At 39.4% G+C, this 19,710-nt stretch overlaps 1 protein-coding gene across 1 annotated transcript; it reads right to left on the bottom strand.

Moving 5' to 3' along the window:
* Positions 1-840: 840 nt before the first annotated feature.
* Positions 841-16,272, bottom strand: rbbp8nl (RBBP8 N-terminal like). The gene is made up of 13 exons (XM_085345346.1): positions 16,212-16,272; positions 16,059-16,101; positions 9,308-9,403; positions 8,659-8,771; positions 8,391-8,466; positions 8,025-8,209; positions 7,901-7,944; positions 5,746-5,822; positions 4,053-4,779; positions 3,858-3,954; positions 3,675-3,742; positions 3,358-3,505; positions 841-896 (listed from the first exon to the last, which is right to left on the bottom strand). Exons 1-13 carry the CDS (start codon positions 16,270-16,272, stop codon positions 841-843), a joined length of 1,791 nt encoding a protein of 596 aa, XP_085201472.1.
* Positions 16,273-19,710: the final 3,438 nt, after the last annotated feature.

Raw genomic sequence — 19,710 nt, 5'->3', positions numbered from 1 at the left:
GGTGCCACTTCAGCTTGCTTGACCCAATCTTAACATTAGCCAGTGTCCTATGGAAGTTGGCATACTGCTGCATCCTCACTGTCAGTCAGGGCTTTTGTGTCATGCTTAGTTAAATCCCACTCTCTGGAAACTAATGGAATGAATTCCCTTTGACAGAAGTTTTACTGTGTCTGCTGGATGTTCACAATGCCTATGTTCCTTAGGGGCAGTTGCTGCCCCCAAGTGGACAAAAACTTTAATTTACAGCTGATAAAAACAAAACAAAACAAAAGAATTTTGGCAGAAAAATTCAGTTTAATCAGCAGAAGCCCATTACCAAATAGTCTTTGACGACTGGATCACATGACTACTTGGATGAAAACAGTTGCTTACTGCAGATAATAATAACCCGATGGTGTAGATTCTGTTACTGTAGCAATCTGGAGTTTTTGTTAGAATTTAGCAAGTAAAATATTCATTTTACGGCTCACAACTGCACTGAAAATACAGTTTTGATTTGCCATTCTTATCAGTTTAATATTTAGCCACAGCAGAGAGCTGTTCTAAGGAAATGAAGATCTATACCCACAATGTACTTCCTACCACGCAGAAAGCTGTCTGTGAAAGTAACAGAGAGTTTAGCAGCTAAAGAGTCAGATATTTCCCTTAGCAATATGTGGAGAACCAGAACTAAATCAAAAACTATCCGGCTAGACTCAGAATCAGATTGGCTGATGATGGCTGCACTCTGTTTCTCCCCTCTGTAAATTATACCTGTACTGGCTTGTTGTACTTTTTACTCTGAAATGGTTAATGAAGAGTTCTTGCAAAATTACCAAGTCAGTGTGACATCCTCTTTATCTAGGGCTTTTCCTCTGATCTCATTGTGATTTTGAGCTTCCTCTCCCGATGGTTGTCTGGGGGGAACAAAAACAGAAAGCATTTCAGAGTGCTTTTTTTGTGTGAATGACAAATAACAGAATTAGAACTCAACAGAAAGTAGTAGTTCATGAGAAGGTAATAGGTTTTTAACTTAAAGAGAGGTCGGATCCTAAATCATCAAAAAAACAATCTGGATATGTTGGAAAAAATCTGCTTGTCAGACACAAGTGCAATTGAGACATGAATGTGAAACAACTGGTTGTATTTATGCCATACTCCAACAGGGCGAAAGACAAAGAAAGTAATCATTCTAACTGACATGGTGTCACAGCGGGGTGCGCCGGTGTGTTTTTTGAAACAGGACCCAAAAGCAGATGTGGACGAGGAGTTGCAGGTTTAAACAGAAAGCGATCCTTTATTTGGATGATAGCAGGAGTTAAACATGGAACCCTAAACAAACTAAAAAAACCACTAAGAAACAAATACTATTAAGTTCTATGACAATGACTAAGCCAATGGTGGCGATAACAGACAACCTGACCACAACATTCAGAAAACAGAGGACTTAAATACACACATGAGGCGATCAGGGGAAGTGGAGACACATGAGAGCACAGCTGACTCAAATGAAACATAATGACAATACAGGGGAGAGTAACACTAACTACAATGAACAAAGAACACCAGACTCTTACAAAATAAAACAGGAAACACTGAGACATAGACATGGAGATAAAACATGACATGAACTTAACATAACCACATAGACATGAAACAGACGCAGGAACCAGGAAAACTGGGTACAAGGGGAGATGACAGAAATAACTAAGAAATAAGGTCTGAACAGCAACCTAGAAATTAACTAGATTGAAAATGAATACAAAAATACATAAAACTCAAACACTGGGTCACACGACCTAGTACCGTGACACATGGATTAAAAACTATCAACATTTTTTTCAGAAAAGTACTTTTTCTACGTTTTTTACAAAAAAAGTACATTTTTTGTTTGAAACGTTAAGCTTAAGAGCTGGGGTTGGGGCTATGCCAGGTAACGACTAAAGCAGAAGTTGTACTCTCTGGAAAGTGATAAAATGGTAGCTTACTACCACAGTCTGTTGATCTTTATGATCAAACAGGCTGCATAGTGCAGTAAACACTTATTTCAGCCACTACTACCATATTTGCCTGAGTATGTCTGCACAATTATAAAGACCAACTCTTGGACCATCGCTTTGTACCAAGCTGACCAAAGTATAAAGTTTTCCACTCTATGCCGTAGTAGTGTCTCTTTTTCTTTGTGACAGTTTTCATCACATCTCATCAAAACCCGCATAACATTTGTGGTTTGGCTTTATTCCTGATTTTTCAGGTATGATGACGCATCGGCACACTCTGTAACTGGTTAACTTGCGCTTGAATCCAAGTGCGTATAGTTTAACTCACTTAAATGGTGCATCTAGGGAAACAGCCTTCCCTGCTTTTTTCACAGACACTGCGTCAGATTTGATTTAGATTTTAGAAAACTGAACTGTCAATTCAGTATTGACTTTTCAGAACTACAGAGCTAAAATACCAGAAAAAAAGAGACATAAATGCTCTGCAATCCCTTAGACAGCAGGCGATCTGTTCGCCCTACTCTGACCAAAGTGTACTCTAGTGAAACATCCCTGTTAGATCTCTGGAGAGCTATTTCTAAGAAACCTTTGAAAAAAAGAGAAAAGTATGGCGTAGTGATTAGTATGGAGCCTTATACTGAAGGTGATACAATTTACTATCCACATTGTCTTTTTGTTGTTGTTTGGTCATTTGTTGCTGTGTGTGTTTGTAAATAGATAAAATTAAGACATAAAGGTGACAGTTGTTGAGAAGGTTTTCCATCCATGCATCCATCCATGGCCAATTTAGAATAACTAATTAAACTTTTAATTGATGTATCAATTAAAACTTCCTCCCATAGTTCAAAGATGTGGACTATGGAAAACAACCCACACAGGTACTGAGAGAACATGCAAAATGTATGTACGTCTGTATGGTGTAAGGCAGCACATACAAAACTTATGCACAGGCTGACAGACATAAAACTCTAAAAATATTTAGAAATGCAAAATGTAAACAATGACAAACAACAGCAACAATAATAAAAAAAATAATTCTGTCAATTTATTTAATATAAATTGCCAAGCCAAAGATATGGTGTAAAAAAGGCCGAAAGAACTACATTGATGATGACCTAAACTTAAACCTATCATTTTAGTTCTTTTTGACGTTACTCTCCCATTTTTTCCTAATTATCAAATGTCTTTTCATTATCAAAAGTACTTTTTCTCTGAAATGTAGGGTTAGAATTGGGGCGAGGGGCACAGAAGTCAAAATGTATGTAGACCTCATGAGGTAAAAAAAAGAAAAAAAGAAATCTGCTTAAAGCCCACACTCAAGACAGAGATAACAAAACTGAAGAAAGGAAAAAATATCTGAAAATAAACAGGTGATTACTGCTGTCTGTGTTGGAATCTCTGTCTGCATCTGTCTCCACAGATGCCCTTTTCCTTTTGGAGCCCTGATTGCTTTTGTGTCCTGACCGGTTGGCTTCCTCGTCCTGCTCATCAGAGCTGGTTTCTGGCTCATCTGTCGCCGAAGATGTCTGTTAAAAAGAAAAGGATGCACAATTGTTCACAAAAGAAAGAAGTGTATATAAACTAAAGTCAGCTGTTTTTGGTTGTTGTTGTATTTTTTCAATAAAAATTGTAATACAAAATGAGTTAATGTGCTAACAAAACCTTCACGTTCTCTGTTTTGTTTGGGCGAATTACCTTGCCATTTGATGATAAGGAATCTTGCTTTTGTAGAGCTGGGTTCAGAGTCTCCAACACCACTACTGCTACAAAAACATAATAAAAACTATTCACTTGTGCATTGTCAATTTTTAGTAACCTTGGTTTAAAAGCAATATTTGACTGAATTTCAGGAAAAATCACAGAGACATCCTACTTTACCTGGCCGTAATGATAGAGTGAGGATAGGCACCTTCTTCCCCTTGCTTTCATCTGTCTTTCCATTCACCTCCTCTTTCTGATCCTGCTCTCTGACTACCTGCAGGTAGAACATCCCCACACCATGAATTTAATTTGCCCCCTCTTTACTTCAGCCTCTTCTAATTTTATTGTAAGAAGTAGAAGACCTTAAATTACCTTGTGGTTAGGATCCTTGTCAGGTGCTTGCTCTTCTGTCGTTGCACACGATGATGAAGGAATGACAATAGATGAAGATGATGATTCTGCTATGTCTGCAGAAGAATTTGTGTTTACCTCCAATTCAGGGCTCTTTTGAACTCTTGTTCCATCTTGTAAGGCTGAGGATGAATCACTTTTTGGCACTTGACTGGATATGGACTTCCCCCGATCAGATAAGTCCAAAGGCCCATCATTTAACTCTTTTAACCCTTCTTCAGACACCCTCTCAACCTTGGGTAGCAGGTTTTCCTTTTTCTCTGTTTTCTCTGTGGGCTTTGTTTGAATCTCCACATATTCTGGCAGATTTGTCAATCGGAAAACCACAGTTGGCTCTCTGGCAGGGGGCTGAACGCTGCTCTGCTTAGGAAACGGAGGACTAAAAACCTGCCTTCTGGGGCTGGCCTGTTGCCTCATTGGGTTCAAGCTGTGAAAATGTTGTGAGTGTGGATTGGGTGAAGTTTGCACTACTGGATTGGTGCCGGCAGTAATCCAATCAGATGATTCAGATAGAGACCAGCGAAGAGAAGCAGAGTTGCTGTTGATTGCTTGAGGATGTCGGGCGACAGGAGCATGGACAACATGTCTGCCGGGTCGCACATCTCCAGCAGCTGGGACAGAAGATCTCCTAAGCAGAGAATTAGTAGGCATGGAGGAACACTGGTCGAGTCCTTCAACATTTTGAATTCTAAGGTATGAGAAAGAAAGTCAAGTCTGTAGGAAAATCTTTTGGCAGTTAAGGTTTAATTGGTAATGTGATGCAGTACTTATTTTTCTTCAGTAATGATTAGAGCAGAAGCTGCCTCTTGCCTTGTTATAGCTATAATTACTGTAAAAATGGATGAATGGATGGATGGATGGTTGGATGAGGACAGTGGTTCCTAAATGGTTTGGTGTATGAGGCTATGAGGCCGTAACATGTTGCAACAGGTGCACATCATGAATAAAATAACTAATGTGTTAAGGAGCTCCTGTAAAATGAAACCCAACTTCATTTTCACAGTTCTCAGATGGTAAGAATTAGGTTTGTGTGACACATCAATAGCCCCGACTGGGAGCACAAGTATACTGTCCCAAGCCCAAATGTGTTATCTGAGGGAAGATGTTTGCTCAGGCCAGGAAAACTAAAGAGGCCCAAATCTTGGACAACTAAAGTCCCGAATCTTAAGCAGAAGTGGAAAGATTATTTGTTGGATTGGTTGAAAGTGTCAGATAAGGCAGTGGTGGGAGGTTGGGAGGGGGGAGGTTCTATTGCAAAGTAGAATAAACCTTATAAAACAGCAGCAAGACTCTTGTTATTAAAATAAGAAAGGAAAATAAATTGAGCTTAAATTACCCCATACAGATGTTGGCATAATGACTCAATACAAGAACAAAATTGTAGTGGAGTGAATGAGGGAATGTCTGAAAGGTGATGTAGTTGTTCATTTTTGGCAAGTAAAGCATGCAAACTGTAAGTTTTGTGTTCTCCTTAACCTTTATGGATCAATACTGGTGCAGAAATGTGGGAAAGTGTAATATTCAGACTCTATATGTAGAAAAAAGTATTGACTTTGGAGCACATAATCACTAATTTGATGAATCTGCTGTTACTCACAGTACATATCCTCATACAGTGGCAGATTAGCCCATTTCGTGATTTCCTATGTCTTACCTCTTCTCTCCAGCACGAGTCACAAAGTGTTCTTTCTTCCATGACGGCAATGTGAGGGCTGACAATGGAAGAGCATCCTGTTTGAGCAGAGAAGGGCATGCAGCAAAAGAAGTCACCATATTACATTAACCAATGTTTTGTCAGTTCAGAGAACAATTTGAATTATCCTCAAACATTTTTGGTTTATCTAATTTGTAAATGCAAAATCTGTAGCTAGTTAGCTTAGCATAAAGAAAAAAACAGAAAGAAAATAAACTAAGCTACCTAGGTAGCTGTCTTTGTACCCATCACAGAATAAATAGAATAAGACAAAATATGTTAATATTTAAGGTTGAGGAGAGCTAGGATTTCACTATTTTCAGTCTTTAGCTTACTGTGTGCACTACCTAAAGCAACATTTTGGCTCGATTTTGAGAATAATGCTTTACAGAGGAGACCAGAAAATATAATGTAATCAGTCTGATTCATAGTATTTCATGTGCTAAGCTTGTACAAGTTGCAGGTAAAAGGCAATGGGAACTTCCAGAAAGAAAGGGAACAATCATAAATCTATGATATGAGACTCAATGACGGAGTGTTGTAAAGAAGCAGTGTACATGTGTATAGGCAGCTTCTTATTTAAAGTGTCATTGTTAGTGTGAAAATGGACTAATGGACTTTTCTGTATTTGCTTTTTCATTACTGAGCTGCGTCACCAAGTACAACCTTATATTATCATAATAACCAGCCTATTGCCAAAATGTCCTTTGGAACCTGTAACTAAAATGTTAGCTAAGCTTAAGAAAAACTCCACATAGAGGGGTTAGGTACAACACAGTCTTACAAGTTCCTTCATACAGTATAATGATGGTGATATGAAAGCAACACATTTTTTGACATGTGGCTCTATCAACATCTGTAGCTCAAATGATTTGGAAAATCCACTGAAAACAGACTAATACTGACGGATAAAAAGAAACATAGCTGATCTTTCCCCTCACTCAGTCAGAGCAGATGGCTGACCAAGTGTCTGCTGAATGTCTCTTTTCATTAAAAGGGGGTTCTTCCTCCCCACTACTGCCAAGTGCTCTTTAGTATTGTAGGGGTTTTAATTTGTAATATAAAAGGCTTGAGAAAAATGTTGATGTTAACTGGTGCAGAGGAAAAAAACTAATTACCAATATAAATATAAATAATGATAAATTTAAGCATTCATCTTAATGAAAAAATAATTAAGGTGAACAATACATCTTCTTGTAGGGTTTTATATGTTCAGTGAGAGACTGAAAAGCACCACTGAACGACACAGGAAATCATTCCTGCCTGTGGCCATCTCCCTGTACAACATATCCACTGTTTATGGCAACAGCTACACCCTTTTTGCACATGTTCTTCCTTTTTCAGCTATTTATTAATAAGTGACCTTTATGTATATATATGCCTGTATATATTGTGCTATTCTTAGTTAGTGTATTGTCTGTCTTTGTTAATGGCTGTTTATAATGGAGCACTGTAACGAAAAAGAATTTCCCCTAGGGATCAATAAAGTATTCTGATTCTGATTCTGATTATAACCCATTCATGGTTGGTCAATGGTAAGATGAGGGATGTTTGGCAGTTCTACATCTCTTATTTATCTATCATGTATGCATAGAATCATAGATACAATAATAACACTTGAAAGCTTTTTAAGACATCTTAGAGCTAATGTTCCATCACTGGTTACTGGGTAAGTTGTTGTCACTAACAGTGTAATCGTACAAAAAACAACTTAAACATGTGTGTCTTGATTTTAGCAGAAATACATTTTGCTTCTTTTAAGCTCAAATATCATTAAATTCCGTAGAAAAACACAACAAGTTTTAGGTTGTGCCACATGCTTCTCTCATGTAATTCAAATGGCATCACTGTCCCTTAAGATGATGGAAAATAAGCATACATATTTTTCTGGTGGTAATTGTTTCCCATTTGTTCTCTTCACTTTAATATTATTTTAGATCTTATATCTTATTCTTTCATACCTATCTGCAAATTTGGATTATTTACACTTGGTGCTACAAGTTGTGATCTGAATCGTTTTGCTTAATAGAATAGTGCAACTAGCAATTAATTGAATACTGAAATTGATTATTATTCAAAACAAATGTATGATAAAAATATGAAAAAACAAACTTACAAACTGGCTTCGGTTGATTCCTCTTAACTGTCTGCCTTCAGTTTCTGTTTGATCAAAGCCAGAAACTGCATGTATTTATTAAGTAAGATGACAGAATATAATCACCACTATTGTTCATTTTTACCTTCAGTTTTCAGTTCGACATCAGGCTTTACTGAAATGTTGCCATCTGCTGGCTTGTTGCTTGGCCTGCTGGTTGTTGTATTGATAAGGGACAGGATTCCAGATGCGGGTGAAAGGGCAGGGGAAGAGTTGGGCTTGACCTCTGTGGTGGTGCTACTATTAGAAGAGTTGTCACTGTGACCTTTGCTACACAAACACACACACAGGCACAGAATGACGACGGTTTTAAATTTTGTCGTGCATCAAAAAATACAAATATGCCTAAAACAATGTTCCTCATAAACAGAAAATACTAATATAAGATGTATCAGCATTAGTTTTAAATTAAAGATTAGAACAACCATATCGTTAAATAGCATCTACTCACTCAAGTGCTGCTTTTAAGTTTCTGTTTTCATCTTTAAGTTTCTTGTTCTCTTTTTTCAGGTTGTTCATCTCTCCAGCTGCAACACAAGCAAACGACATGATCAGAGTACACATCAATAGAATTGTCCTTAAACAGCATTTTTAGTAGAAAATAAACTGGGGAAACATTAATGGTGTCAAAGGTTAAAGAACAGACAGGAAATTCACTGTAAAGGAGTTTCGTAGAGATGCAAGATGGATAGATGGATTATTGAGTAAGAACAGAATACCAAGTAGAGAGATGTGCTGGAGACTCTGAATCTGGGAGGCTTCAAATTCCTGTTGTCTTCTCTTGGCTACCTCTTGAGTGACCGTACATCTGTCACACAGCCCAGCCCTAAGCCTGTGCAGGCAGGAAGAAGTCACTTAGTAGCACACCTAATAACTAGGCTGATGTGACAGTAGCTCACATTATGCAACAATTGAAATGAGTTTTTTTTCTTTGACAAAACTAAAAACAGCTGTAATTAGTCATTAGTTGGGTTAGTTGGTTTTTGAATTGCCAGTTAACCTAACCTCAAGCATGTCTTTGGATTATGGAAGTAAGCCAGCAGAAGGCACCCCTGTGGAGTGCTGGTTAGGACTGCAGCTTCATAGCAAAATGGTCATGAGTCTAAATCCAGCATGTTGCCTTTCTGTATTAATCAGTCTATATTAATCAATTTACACAAAAACTAGAGAGAACAATTTTATATAACTTACAGTTACAGGTAATTAATAAGTACCTGTTGAATTTTGATGCTAATTTTATGTTATATGCGATCTCTTTCCAATAAAAAGAAATTACCATAAACATTAGATCACTTTTTGTTAGTGAGCAAACCACTTTATTTCTAGTGTTTTATACAAGAAAAGAAAAATGCAATGTAACATTGATACCTGTTTTCCAGAACCTTAATGTTTTCGGTGAGTAATCTGTGTTGTTCTTTCATCTGTTGGTTTCTGGTAAAAAGTTCTTCCATTCTTTTTGTGTCACTATTGACGCAAAAGAACACAAGGTGGTTAGGCTTCAATACTAAAAAAATGTGTTTCAGAAAGATTGTATTTCCTCATAGTTTAAATATTATCGTAAGCTTGTATTTCCGTACCAGCCTACATAATGTTCCTCTTTCCAAGTGAAAGGTAGTTATGTTATAAATGTAAGTTGTATATGCATCATATAGGTTATTATGGAGGTGGATGAAACAATGGTCTTTCATTATGTTACATCTCTCTTTACTTGTGTTCCAGTCACTGAAGCAGTGTAGGTAGTTCATAAGAGAGGTCTGTATCTTCATTCTAAATATTTGACATTCAAGGGCGAGTAGTACTATAGGCAGAAACATGGATGTGCCATGGGGAAACATTGCAGAGCGACTGGTTCAGGATACTACCAAATAAGAAAGAGATTGTGATACAGAAATTGGATCCTTTATCATCTAGTGTAAGTGCCACCACATGGTTATGTTTTTTTTTTGAAACTGCTGTTTTTTTATAAATGATGCAGACCAAAATTGCCATTAGATTGGCTAATTTGGAGGTCCCCAAAGTGGGGGGCAGGTCCCTTTGTGGCCAGAGCCATTGCCTGGGGGGGGGGGGGGGGGGGGGGGTTTGCAAATATGTTTCCAAACCAACTTCCTTCCAAGCCAAAGACTACAAAATATGATGAAGCATATCTTGCCTTTGGCTTCATCTGCACAAGTGCCAAGGTAGTGATCCCCGGCAGAATTGGTTTCCCTGCGTCAGGAGCACACGCTGGGCTCTCCAAATCACAGACAAACAGTATCCCACAGTTGTTTATGTTTCTGAACCCAGTTTTTCACAGAGGGGCTTCTTTGAGGAAAAAGTATTGATGGCAATCTTGAATATTATTACACAGGAAAAAAACAGCTACACATAAACTAATTACACCATGACGCCTCTGTCTTTCTAAATGGAGGGACAGTAATTGAGTGTGTATATGTAAGCGTGTAAAAACTGCAGAGAGTAGAATTAACAGTAACAGTATTTTGTATATCCGCCGTTCTAGAAATTCATCTCATGTAAACAATAATGTGGAGCACAGCTGATGTGAAAAAAGCACACACCTTTGACATTGCATGACGAACTCCGCATTCATTGTCCACACGTAAACGCAAAAAAGAAATTTTTGAAAATCTCCAACCTGGCAGGAGTTTGAAAAAAATATATCAGTTTTCGGTGATTCGCAACGCTGGTTATGTGTGTTATGTGCGTTTTCAAAAATACCCGTGTAGGTGTGGACATAGCGTAAAAGACTTAATAGTTTATTTTATTGCTATCTGTAATTTATTGCAGTTTATATATGGGTGTGTGTGGTTGGAGAATGTGGGGAAGACCACTGGGCTAATTGATCAATAATGATGCTCACATTAAAACTAAGCAGCTGTCTTTTTAAATACTGCAGTCATATCAATACAATTTGCTGTTTCATTACATGAAGGAACCTTTCAAATACAAGCGCACTCATGCTCACAGGTGTACACGCGGGTGCTCACAGACACAAACTACACCCTTTTTGGCTCCTACCTCAAAGCACACTGTGCGCTGTCAATCCTGCATGCTGCACAATAATATTCAATATTTAGTATTTACTGTTATATTCACACAGATCATCGCGATGATGTTGTTTATTATATTGCTCTGTTTTTTTTGCTTGTTTTCTCTTTTTTCTTTCTCAACAGGTGATCCAGGTGATTGATAAATGTATTTTTTGTCTGTTTATTTTGTTGGTTTTTGTTTTTTGCCCTTTATCACCATTTCTCTTCCCCGCTGTTTTTCTTTCCCTCTTTCTCCCTTTTCTTTCCCCCAGTCATGTCTGTCCCGTGTGCAGCAAGTGAAAAAAACAAACAAAAAAAACAAACAATAAAAGCAAAGGTGAATCAAATAGACCAATACGGCAAGGCTGGGATGGTCCATTTGGTAAAGTAAATCCGTTTGGCATCTTTCTTTGCCTTTAGACAATAATTCTGATGGCAAAAGAACCAAACGAGACAGGCGAAAAAAGTACATAAATAAATAAACAAATAAAGTGGAAAGTGTTAGGCAGGGCCTTGAGTTTTTCATAATTCTGAATTTCTTTTTGTGATGCTGCATATTTAGCAATGTATTTATTAATTTGTGCAAGAAAATAACAAAAATACTTCACAGAAAAGTACATAAAGTACAGTCACATACATAGTGACATAAATTATTTTGCACATCCTGAAATAAAATGATTGCTGCACCTATCTAGAATACTGAAGGAAATCCATCTTATACAGTGTCATTGTCATGGTCTCCGCTCCTCGACAGCTGACAGCTGTCAGGTGCTTTGTTTTTGTTTCCCTTTCTCTCTCGCCCTCTTCCATTCTCTCTTTCTCCTGCCGGGGCGGAGCTCAGTATGGGCTCCTGCCCCTGGCCTACACACCTGGAGGTGATCAGCACATCTGTTGCTGATCATAAGAGATTGGAACCCTTCTTAAGAGGGCGAGTCTGCTCTACTCGTCGCTGGATCGTTGAGCCATCAGCGTCAGTCGTCCTGTATTTTGTAAAGTCAGTTTGTGAGCCTGTCTGAACCTATAGATCGCCTCTGGACCTGTTCTTTCCCTGTGCATGGCGACTGAACGGAAGCAAGAGAGATAAAGGAAAGGAGAGGAGATGTGCGAGGGCTGAATGAAAACCTTCCCTTCCTGGACTCCTGCCTCTTTCACTCCTGGACCCTGGAACCCCGGCCCCTTTTCCCCTTGACATCACTATATGTATATATGAATTCCACTGTAGAGGAACACTGTAAATAAATGCACCTTTTGAAGACACGAGTGGTCTGCGCGTGAGTCCGATCTACAAAACTTGACAGTCATGTTATGATTTTCAATGACTTAAACATCAGTATGCATTGAAAGAACATTGGAAGAAGAAATAGAGGTAAACTATGATGGCTTAACTTCAAATGAGAATAAGGAGCAGAATGGAGCAAAGTAATAAACTATTTCAATACCGGTCATATTAGTGAAAGATCAGGAGATGTTTACCAAGTTAGCAGGATTGTTTAGGTTCACCACATGAAAAATCAAATTCAATAAAATTAGTGCTCTAATGTTGCATATGTTAGTTATGGCTGGGTTATACCCCCAAGCAGTCAATGCATTGATGCCAGTGCTATGTTTTTGTTATCTATAACATTTTGCAGTGTGGACCTTTCTACTTATGTTTTAGCTAACTAGAACCCTCAGCAGCTTACCAGCCACATGGAAACATTTCTTGTTTTCTTTAAATTTAACGCCTGTGTGTTTTAATGCAAAGAAACTGCAGAAACATAATTGTTCCTTGTTAATATTTGTCGTCATGTAATAACGTAGATATAGTGTTGTTTTGTGTTGCACCATGTGTTGATAGAGTACTGATTTAACATTAATAGTGTGTTGTATTTTCACTGACTGGCTCAAAAAATATATTTGAATTCTATTAAATATTCCACATGTGCACTGCATCCAACATGATCATTATTTGAAAGCCTTTGTTGGAAGACACAGTTTTGTCAACTGTGCTAATTGTGAGCTAAAATCCACAAATATTAATGATTTCTGTTTCTTTTTATTAAACGAGTCATTGTCTTTACTTTTGTTTAATGTTACTATTTACAGCTTCAGAAATGTAAGGTTGAACATTACAAAAATGTTGTATAATTTTTTTTTAATGTTGATGTGAATTTATATTTACAAACTCTTTTTATTAAGTAACCTAATGTAGATATAAGAAAATAAGAAATCCATGTGAGGCAATTCCTCCAACGCCTACTGGAAAGTAGGCTATATGTGAAGGGGGAGAAGTGTGAATTTCATGTGGACTTGGTGGCCTTTCTGGGGTACTGTCAAGGCCCAGCGGCACGAGGGAACAGAGATGGACACAGGTGCAGAAACCAACCCGGAAGCGAGACGATAAGGGAACAAAGGATTTATTTCCGCCCACAGGCAAACACAAGCAAGAAAACTACGCGCCACTAGTGTGGTGGCGTAGGATAATCTAAGATAACGGAGGGTGACCTAGACACCTCTAGGAGACGGCTGAACAGCAGAGGCAGCGGGGAGGTGGAAACAGGACTAGGTAGGGGCCGGGGCATTGGTTTCAGGGGGAGGTGACAGGTGGGGCGGAAGGCCCGGAAGCGGTCGAGGCGTGGGGAGGCAGGCAAGTGAGTGGTGGGCCGCCAGGCCACGTCGTATCAGCAGCAAGCGGCCCAGGTCCAGGAAGGCGGGAGTGAGGGAGACAAGACCTCCACTCCAGATGCTACCTAGGGGATAGCAGATACTCAGGCGATGAATGGTTGAGAGCGCAGTTCTGATATACTGCCGGAATAATTGCTCACAGGTGGTCAGCCAGGGAGGAGCAACCGAACTCCGCCTAAAGGAGGAGGGGCCGCTGTTGGAGACCTGCAGGTACCCACCCAGACCATGACAGGTATATTATTGAGCAGGGGAACCTGAATCCTGACGCAGTAAAGATACAAGCTGTGCTTGAATGGCCCGAATCCACTAACTGCCGACAGCTCCAGCGTTTTTTCTCGTTTGCCAATTTTTGTCGCTGGTTTATAAGGGACTCTAGCAAAATCGCTCTACTAGATTCTAGTATACTTCTCCCAAAGTTTCCTTTCAGTGGGTTCAGCCTGTTCGAAAAGCCTTCTCCCATCTCAAGGAGTGGTTTCCCATGGCTCCCATTGTACGACAGCCAGATCTCAGTCCTCAAGTCATGAACTAGGTGGATGCATCAGACTGTTACAATAGAGAAACGGTAAGCTCCACCCATGGGATTTTTACGCTCATCATCTCTCCCCAGCAAGCAATTATGACATCAGAGATGGGGAGTTTCTTGCCATTAAGCTCGCCCTGGAGGAATGGAGACATTGGCTTGAAGGCACTGCACAGCCATTTAGCGTTTGAACTAACCACAAAAACATGGAGTACCAAAAGGTTTAACTCTCGACAGGCCAGGTGGGCACTGTTCTTTACCTGCTTTAATTTTTCTATCACTTACAGATCTGGCTCGTGGAACGTGAAACTGGATGCCTCCGCAGGATCTGATCCCTGATCCTGAAGCCGCCTCTTGCTCGGTTGGAGCAGTAACTTGGGAGATCGAGTCAATTATGTGGGAGGCACAAGAAACTAACCCCAACCCTGGGTCTGGCCCACACAGCACATTTTACCTGCCACCCTGGGGTCCAGCGCTACTTCTGGTAGCCCACACTGGCAAAGGACACCAGGGAATATGTGACCGCCTGCATCACCTGTGCTCCAAACAAACTTTCCAAGCAGTCTCCGTCCGGATTACTTCAGGCTCTTCCCAAGCCTGGCCGACCGTGGTCCCACATCTCTCTCGATTTCATCACTGGGCTGCCACCCTCCGCAGGTAACACCACTATTCTGACAATAATCGACTGGTTTTCCAAAGCTGCCCACTTTGTCGCCCTCCCAAAGCTCTCCACAGCCATAGAAATGGCTCAGCTGCTCACCACACACGTGTTCAGCTCCATGGCATTCCAGAGGACATCGTCTCAGACCGAGGACCCCAATTTAACTCTCGGGTATGGAGGGAGTTCTGCTCCACCCTGGGCGCAAAGGTCAGTCTATCTTCTGGTTGTCACCCCAAGAGGAGACAGAGTGGACCAATCAAGAAATGGAGGCTGCTCTATCGTCGTTTCTCAAAACCAAGCCGCCTAGAGTGAACAACTGCCGTGGCTCTTGTATGAACACAATAGCCTCCCATCTGCCACGGGGATGTCGCCCTTTGAAGCATTCCTGGGGGTCCAACCTCCCCCTGTTCTCGGAAATAGGAGCACAGGGTCACCTCTGTGCAGCATAACCTCTGCCGGTGCCGCTGCGCTTGGTGAGCCACTTGGGCCGCCTTGCTCCAGAGCAGATTCCCTGGAACCGGCCTGTAACCCCTGTTTCCCTGGATGCCTGAACGTGAGTGTGACAGTCTGGCAAAACGTGTCAGTACAGAGGGGAGAGGATCTCAGGAGCACAGTGAGTGAGCAGAAAGCAGAGTGAGAGGAATGAAGCGAGTGGAACACCTTTTTCCCTGTCTACCCATGGACCCCTGGAACTATTCCCCCCACCTTGTATATATTGCACGTGGTGTTGAAAAATAAAGAACTCAGTGTGTGCCTGAGAATGACCTGCCAGTTAACAAAAATGTATGTATGAACATTATATATTTATATGTTAAAGTGTCTCAAGACAAGTAGATAGAGCATTTTAAGGGGGGAAAAAAAAGAATAAAAGTCACATTTTTGAATATATCACCACACAATCAGCCATACTTTTGAAAAATCACAAAAATAAACAAATAAACTGCATAAACAAATACATATACGAATATTTTGTTTTTTTTAAAAGAAAAAGTTCTCTTTACTTACTTTTCCACAGAAATTAAGCAAATATTTTGTGAGTCATTATCTCACAGAATAACTTGTTGCAACATGAGCTTCCTTCCAAGTTTGTGAAATGTGATGTTTGCGGGGGGCATAGGACCAGCATGCCTACCTGTCTGATTACCTGCCTGTCTAGTCAACAAAGACTTGAGGCCTACTCTGGATGAACCTTTTTATACATATTTTCAGCACTGTCTAAATGTGATTGCCCATATCACAATGACTCACCAGCCTTTCTTGTTGGACAGCTCTTGAACTTTCACCTGCCATCCTTGAAGAAAAAAATATAAAAGACCTTTTAAGGAGCACATGTGTTGGAATTATCTTATGGAACTCTTGGATACCCATTGCAATCATTTAATTTTTTTTTATTCCACTTACCTTCTAGTTCTCGCTCGTGGACCTCCTTCAGTTTGTGGAGGAGGTCATTGAAACACTCCATTTCTACAGCAATCACCTTTGCACAGAACATGCAAGATTTTAGTTAGTTAGAGTTGTTAATTTTAGCTATTTTTTATGAATAACATAACACATTCTAAATCGAATGTTTTTAACTAAAACTTTACTAAAACAGTAAAACAAGTCAGTTGAAGTGCACAGGCGTTATAGCCGGAGGACTTTCTGTGCATGTGAGAACTGAGCATAGGACACTTTGTTGTTATTCACATGTGGGAGCAAATTCTTACTTATTTCAGGTCTGATTAAAACTAGTTCAACCGGTCCTGCGAGGCATGGGATTTAGTTCTGCAGTATGTGTTTCTAGTATATGAAAAACAGCCTTGAAACTTTTGAGTGCTCATGTACTTGCAATAACTTACAGTTTTACCACTGTAAATACTTTGTAAACAACAAGTGATACTAATACATATTGCTTTTTTGGGGAACTTAATTCTTCATCATTAGGTTTTTGTAGACATTATACCATTTCGTCTTGGTTCAGTTCTGGTTCCTGAAATGCACCAAACTAAAGAAGTATGACCTCAATGACAGAGAGACTACACAAAAATATATTCCATGATTGGAAAAGAGTAGGGAAGGTCATAAACCTACATAGCTATGCCAATGAATACGCTGAATTTGTCTGTTGAGTTTACTGAGTAATCAAAGACCTATTATTAATGTAGTTCAAATACGTATGCCTCCATTTTTATGTATACTTAACTACTCACACTATAGTGTGACACTAGTGCGACATACTTTGACATAGTGTCACACTACTCACACTATAACAGTTTTGGGGTGGTGTATTTGACCCTCCTTTAATCAGAGCCATACCCTTTTTCTTTTATCATGACTATTGTGAAGGCGCATGGTAATATATACACTTGGCCTTTGAGGGTTTATCTGTAGTAAGTGTATGCTGTCAGTCCACTGTTTACCTCAGCTGTCAGTATGTGTCCACATCTATTTAGTCTTCAGGAAGCTGTAAAACTTTGTGAAAGGAGTCATTGAAGCTCACTTCTGTTCCGTGACAGTGATACTGATATTTGTTGTTAAGGACCTTCTCTTGGTAAGCACTGCTTTTCCACTGTTAGCTGCTGGTATCCAGTGTTAGTGGTGCTTTCTATGAGTGGATCAAACATAGGTGGGCTTGGACACTTAATGAATAAACTCGTATATGAAGCCATTCAGCCTGAGCTGTCCCTCTGATATACTCGTTTCTAGTACTGTCCATCCTGGTTACTACCACATGAAAACCTTAAAAAACCTTCAAGTCTGCCGCATCCAGCTCTGCTTCCTATTTTTCTTTTGTCAGTGCCAGCGTCTCTAAACCATACATCAGAGCATGACTCAGCAGTGTCTTATAAACGTTCCCTTTCACTCTCACTCCTGCGCTTCTATTGCAAATCAACACCTCTCCAGACTCTGCTCTCACCACAGATCACAATGCCATCTGCAAATATCATAGACCCCAGAAAACTCTTTCTGCCATATTGCTGCTCACTGATTGTCACCAATTTTCCTAACATAGCTTCAACAACTGTGCCCCATGGCTTCATTTCATTTAAATTTTCATGGTGCAATGTAATTTTAGCATTAGTAGCATTAGCATACTAGACTTCTCTGGAGTAGCTGTAGATTAACTTTTGTGTGAAGAATTTCGTAGTTTATAAAACTACCAAGTAATTTCCCCAACACATGAACTCAGAGATTTCTTACCTTACACATTCACTTTATATTATGAACAGTATGTGAATTATTAGATGTTAGCACTGGTTATCTCTGGTTATATTTTTGTGATAGGTTACAAAAGTTAGCTTAGCTAGATATTTAGCTTTTTATGAAACATGATAGGGAGGTCATTGTAAAAGGTTCTGAAAAAAAAAAACTGACCAAGAAAAGTTACTCGGGTGGTGGGTCATAGCCTCTGTGTTTGAAGAGCATTTTTTTAATGGCCAGCAAGAATCGATGTCTTTAGTACAAAAACAGATGTCGATTATGTATTAAATTAGATTGTGATCTCAGTTACCTATTTTAAGTCTTCTTTAATATAACGTAGTATTGATTTTTGTACATGATGCTCCTATTAAGAGTATGAAACATAATAAAGCAGTTTGTGTATGCTTTAGTGCGTGGCTATGGTGGCTGTAGATCGGGAGCAGGTCATCTACTGATCGAAATGTTAGTGGTTCAATTCCTGGCTCCCCCAGTCTGCATGCCAAGTGTCCTTGGGGAAGATACTAACCCCAAGTTGCTCTCTAATGCATTAATCAGAGTATGAACGTTGCTTTTTGTACGGCTATTTCCGTCATTTCCTTGCCTAAAAATGGCGGTCTTGATTTTTGTGAAGGAATCACTCTCATGACTCACTGAGTGAAGTCACTGCCAATTGGTGGCATGCAGTCTGTGGATGTGACTTTTTCGGATGGTCTCCGACTATTTGGAGCTGAATAGGTACTCAAAAAGTACCTTGTACCAGGTGCCACCACTTTAAAAACCAAGTCGAGCTGAGCCAAGTAGGTGGAAATGGGCTCAACTTCTTAGATTTGCTGGGTTAAAGTCAAGTTTTCTGTATCATCAAAGCTGGTTCCTTTTTTACCTGGCTAAATCACCCTAGTTTCTAATGCTGAACGCATGAACTGGTCAAAAGCTGGTTATGTTCTAAGTTTCAGTTTAAAATTGTCTGGAACTGCCATGTTTTAATTAATTATTTTTTTGTGCAGCATGTCTGAAGTTTGATTTAGTTATAGATTCCCTGCTGTAGGAGCACTTTTTAAAAATGCAACTTGATAAGCCGTACCTGATTAAAATGAGGTAAATGAAGCTCAGCTGTAATGTTACAGCTGCATACAGGAGTTTGTATGCAGTCTGTTGGTGATGCATAAAATATATAAATGATTTTAAAGTTGCAGAGGTCTAATGTACAACAACCACATTGGAAATAAATATGCAGCGTTAAAAAGTTTACAGTTTTTTATTGCTCTGTGCTCTAAATCCCAAGATAAACACATCGCTGCAACATTACTTTCTTATTTGTCAAAGTGTTGCAATTAACTATTATGTTTGTTCTTTTTATCATCATTTAATTACCATCTGATTGGCGTAGGCAGCACTTATAGGGATCATGTTGTGCAGAAGCTCTTTTTGATGTGACAGTGCCTGAAGCAAAAAGCTGAACAGTGAAACCAACAACTATGACTGCAATACCCGTTACCTCTGACTAGAGTTTTAGGCTTTGTCAAGTCATGTTATGAATGTCAGATAAGAAAGCCTGACTATGTAAATTTACTTTGTAGTAAATTTACTCAGGTCACCACTAACCTGTCTATCATAGGGTTAGGGTTAGGTAAATGTACACATCTTTTTATAGAATATTTGCCCCTTTGACCACATAAATGGAATGAAAGCTATTAACTGACAAAATGAGATGCTCATCTTT

The sequence above is a fragment of the Diplotaxodon limnothrissa genome, linkage group LG20 (genome assembly GCF_057381915.1).
Source record: "Diplotaxodon limnothrissa isolate DT_005_m linkage group LG20, D_limnothrissa_male_GT1.1, whole genome shotgun sequence".
Lineage (NCBI taxonomy): Eukaryota > Metazoa > Chordata > Actinopteri > Cichliformes > Cichlidae > Diplotaxodon > Diplotaxodon limnothrissa.
Note: the sequence above shows the minus strand (reverse complement) of the source record. Positions and strands in the feature narration are given on the sequence as shown.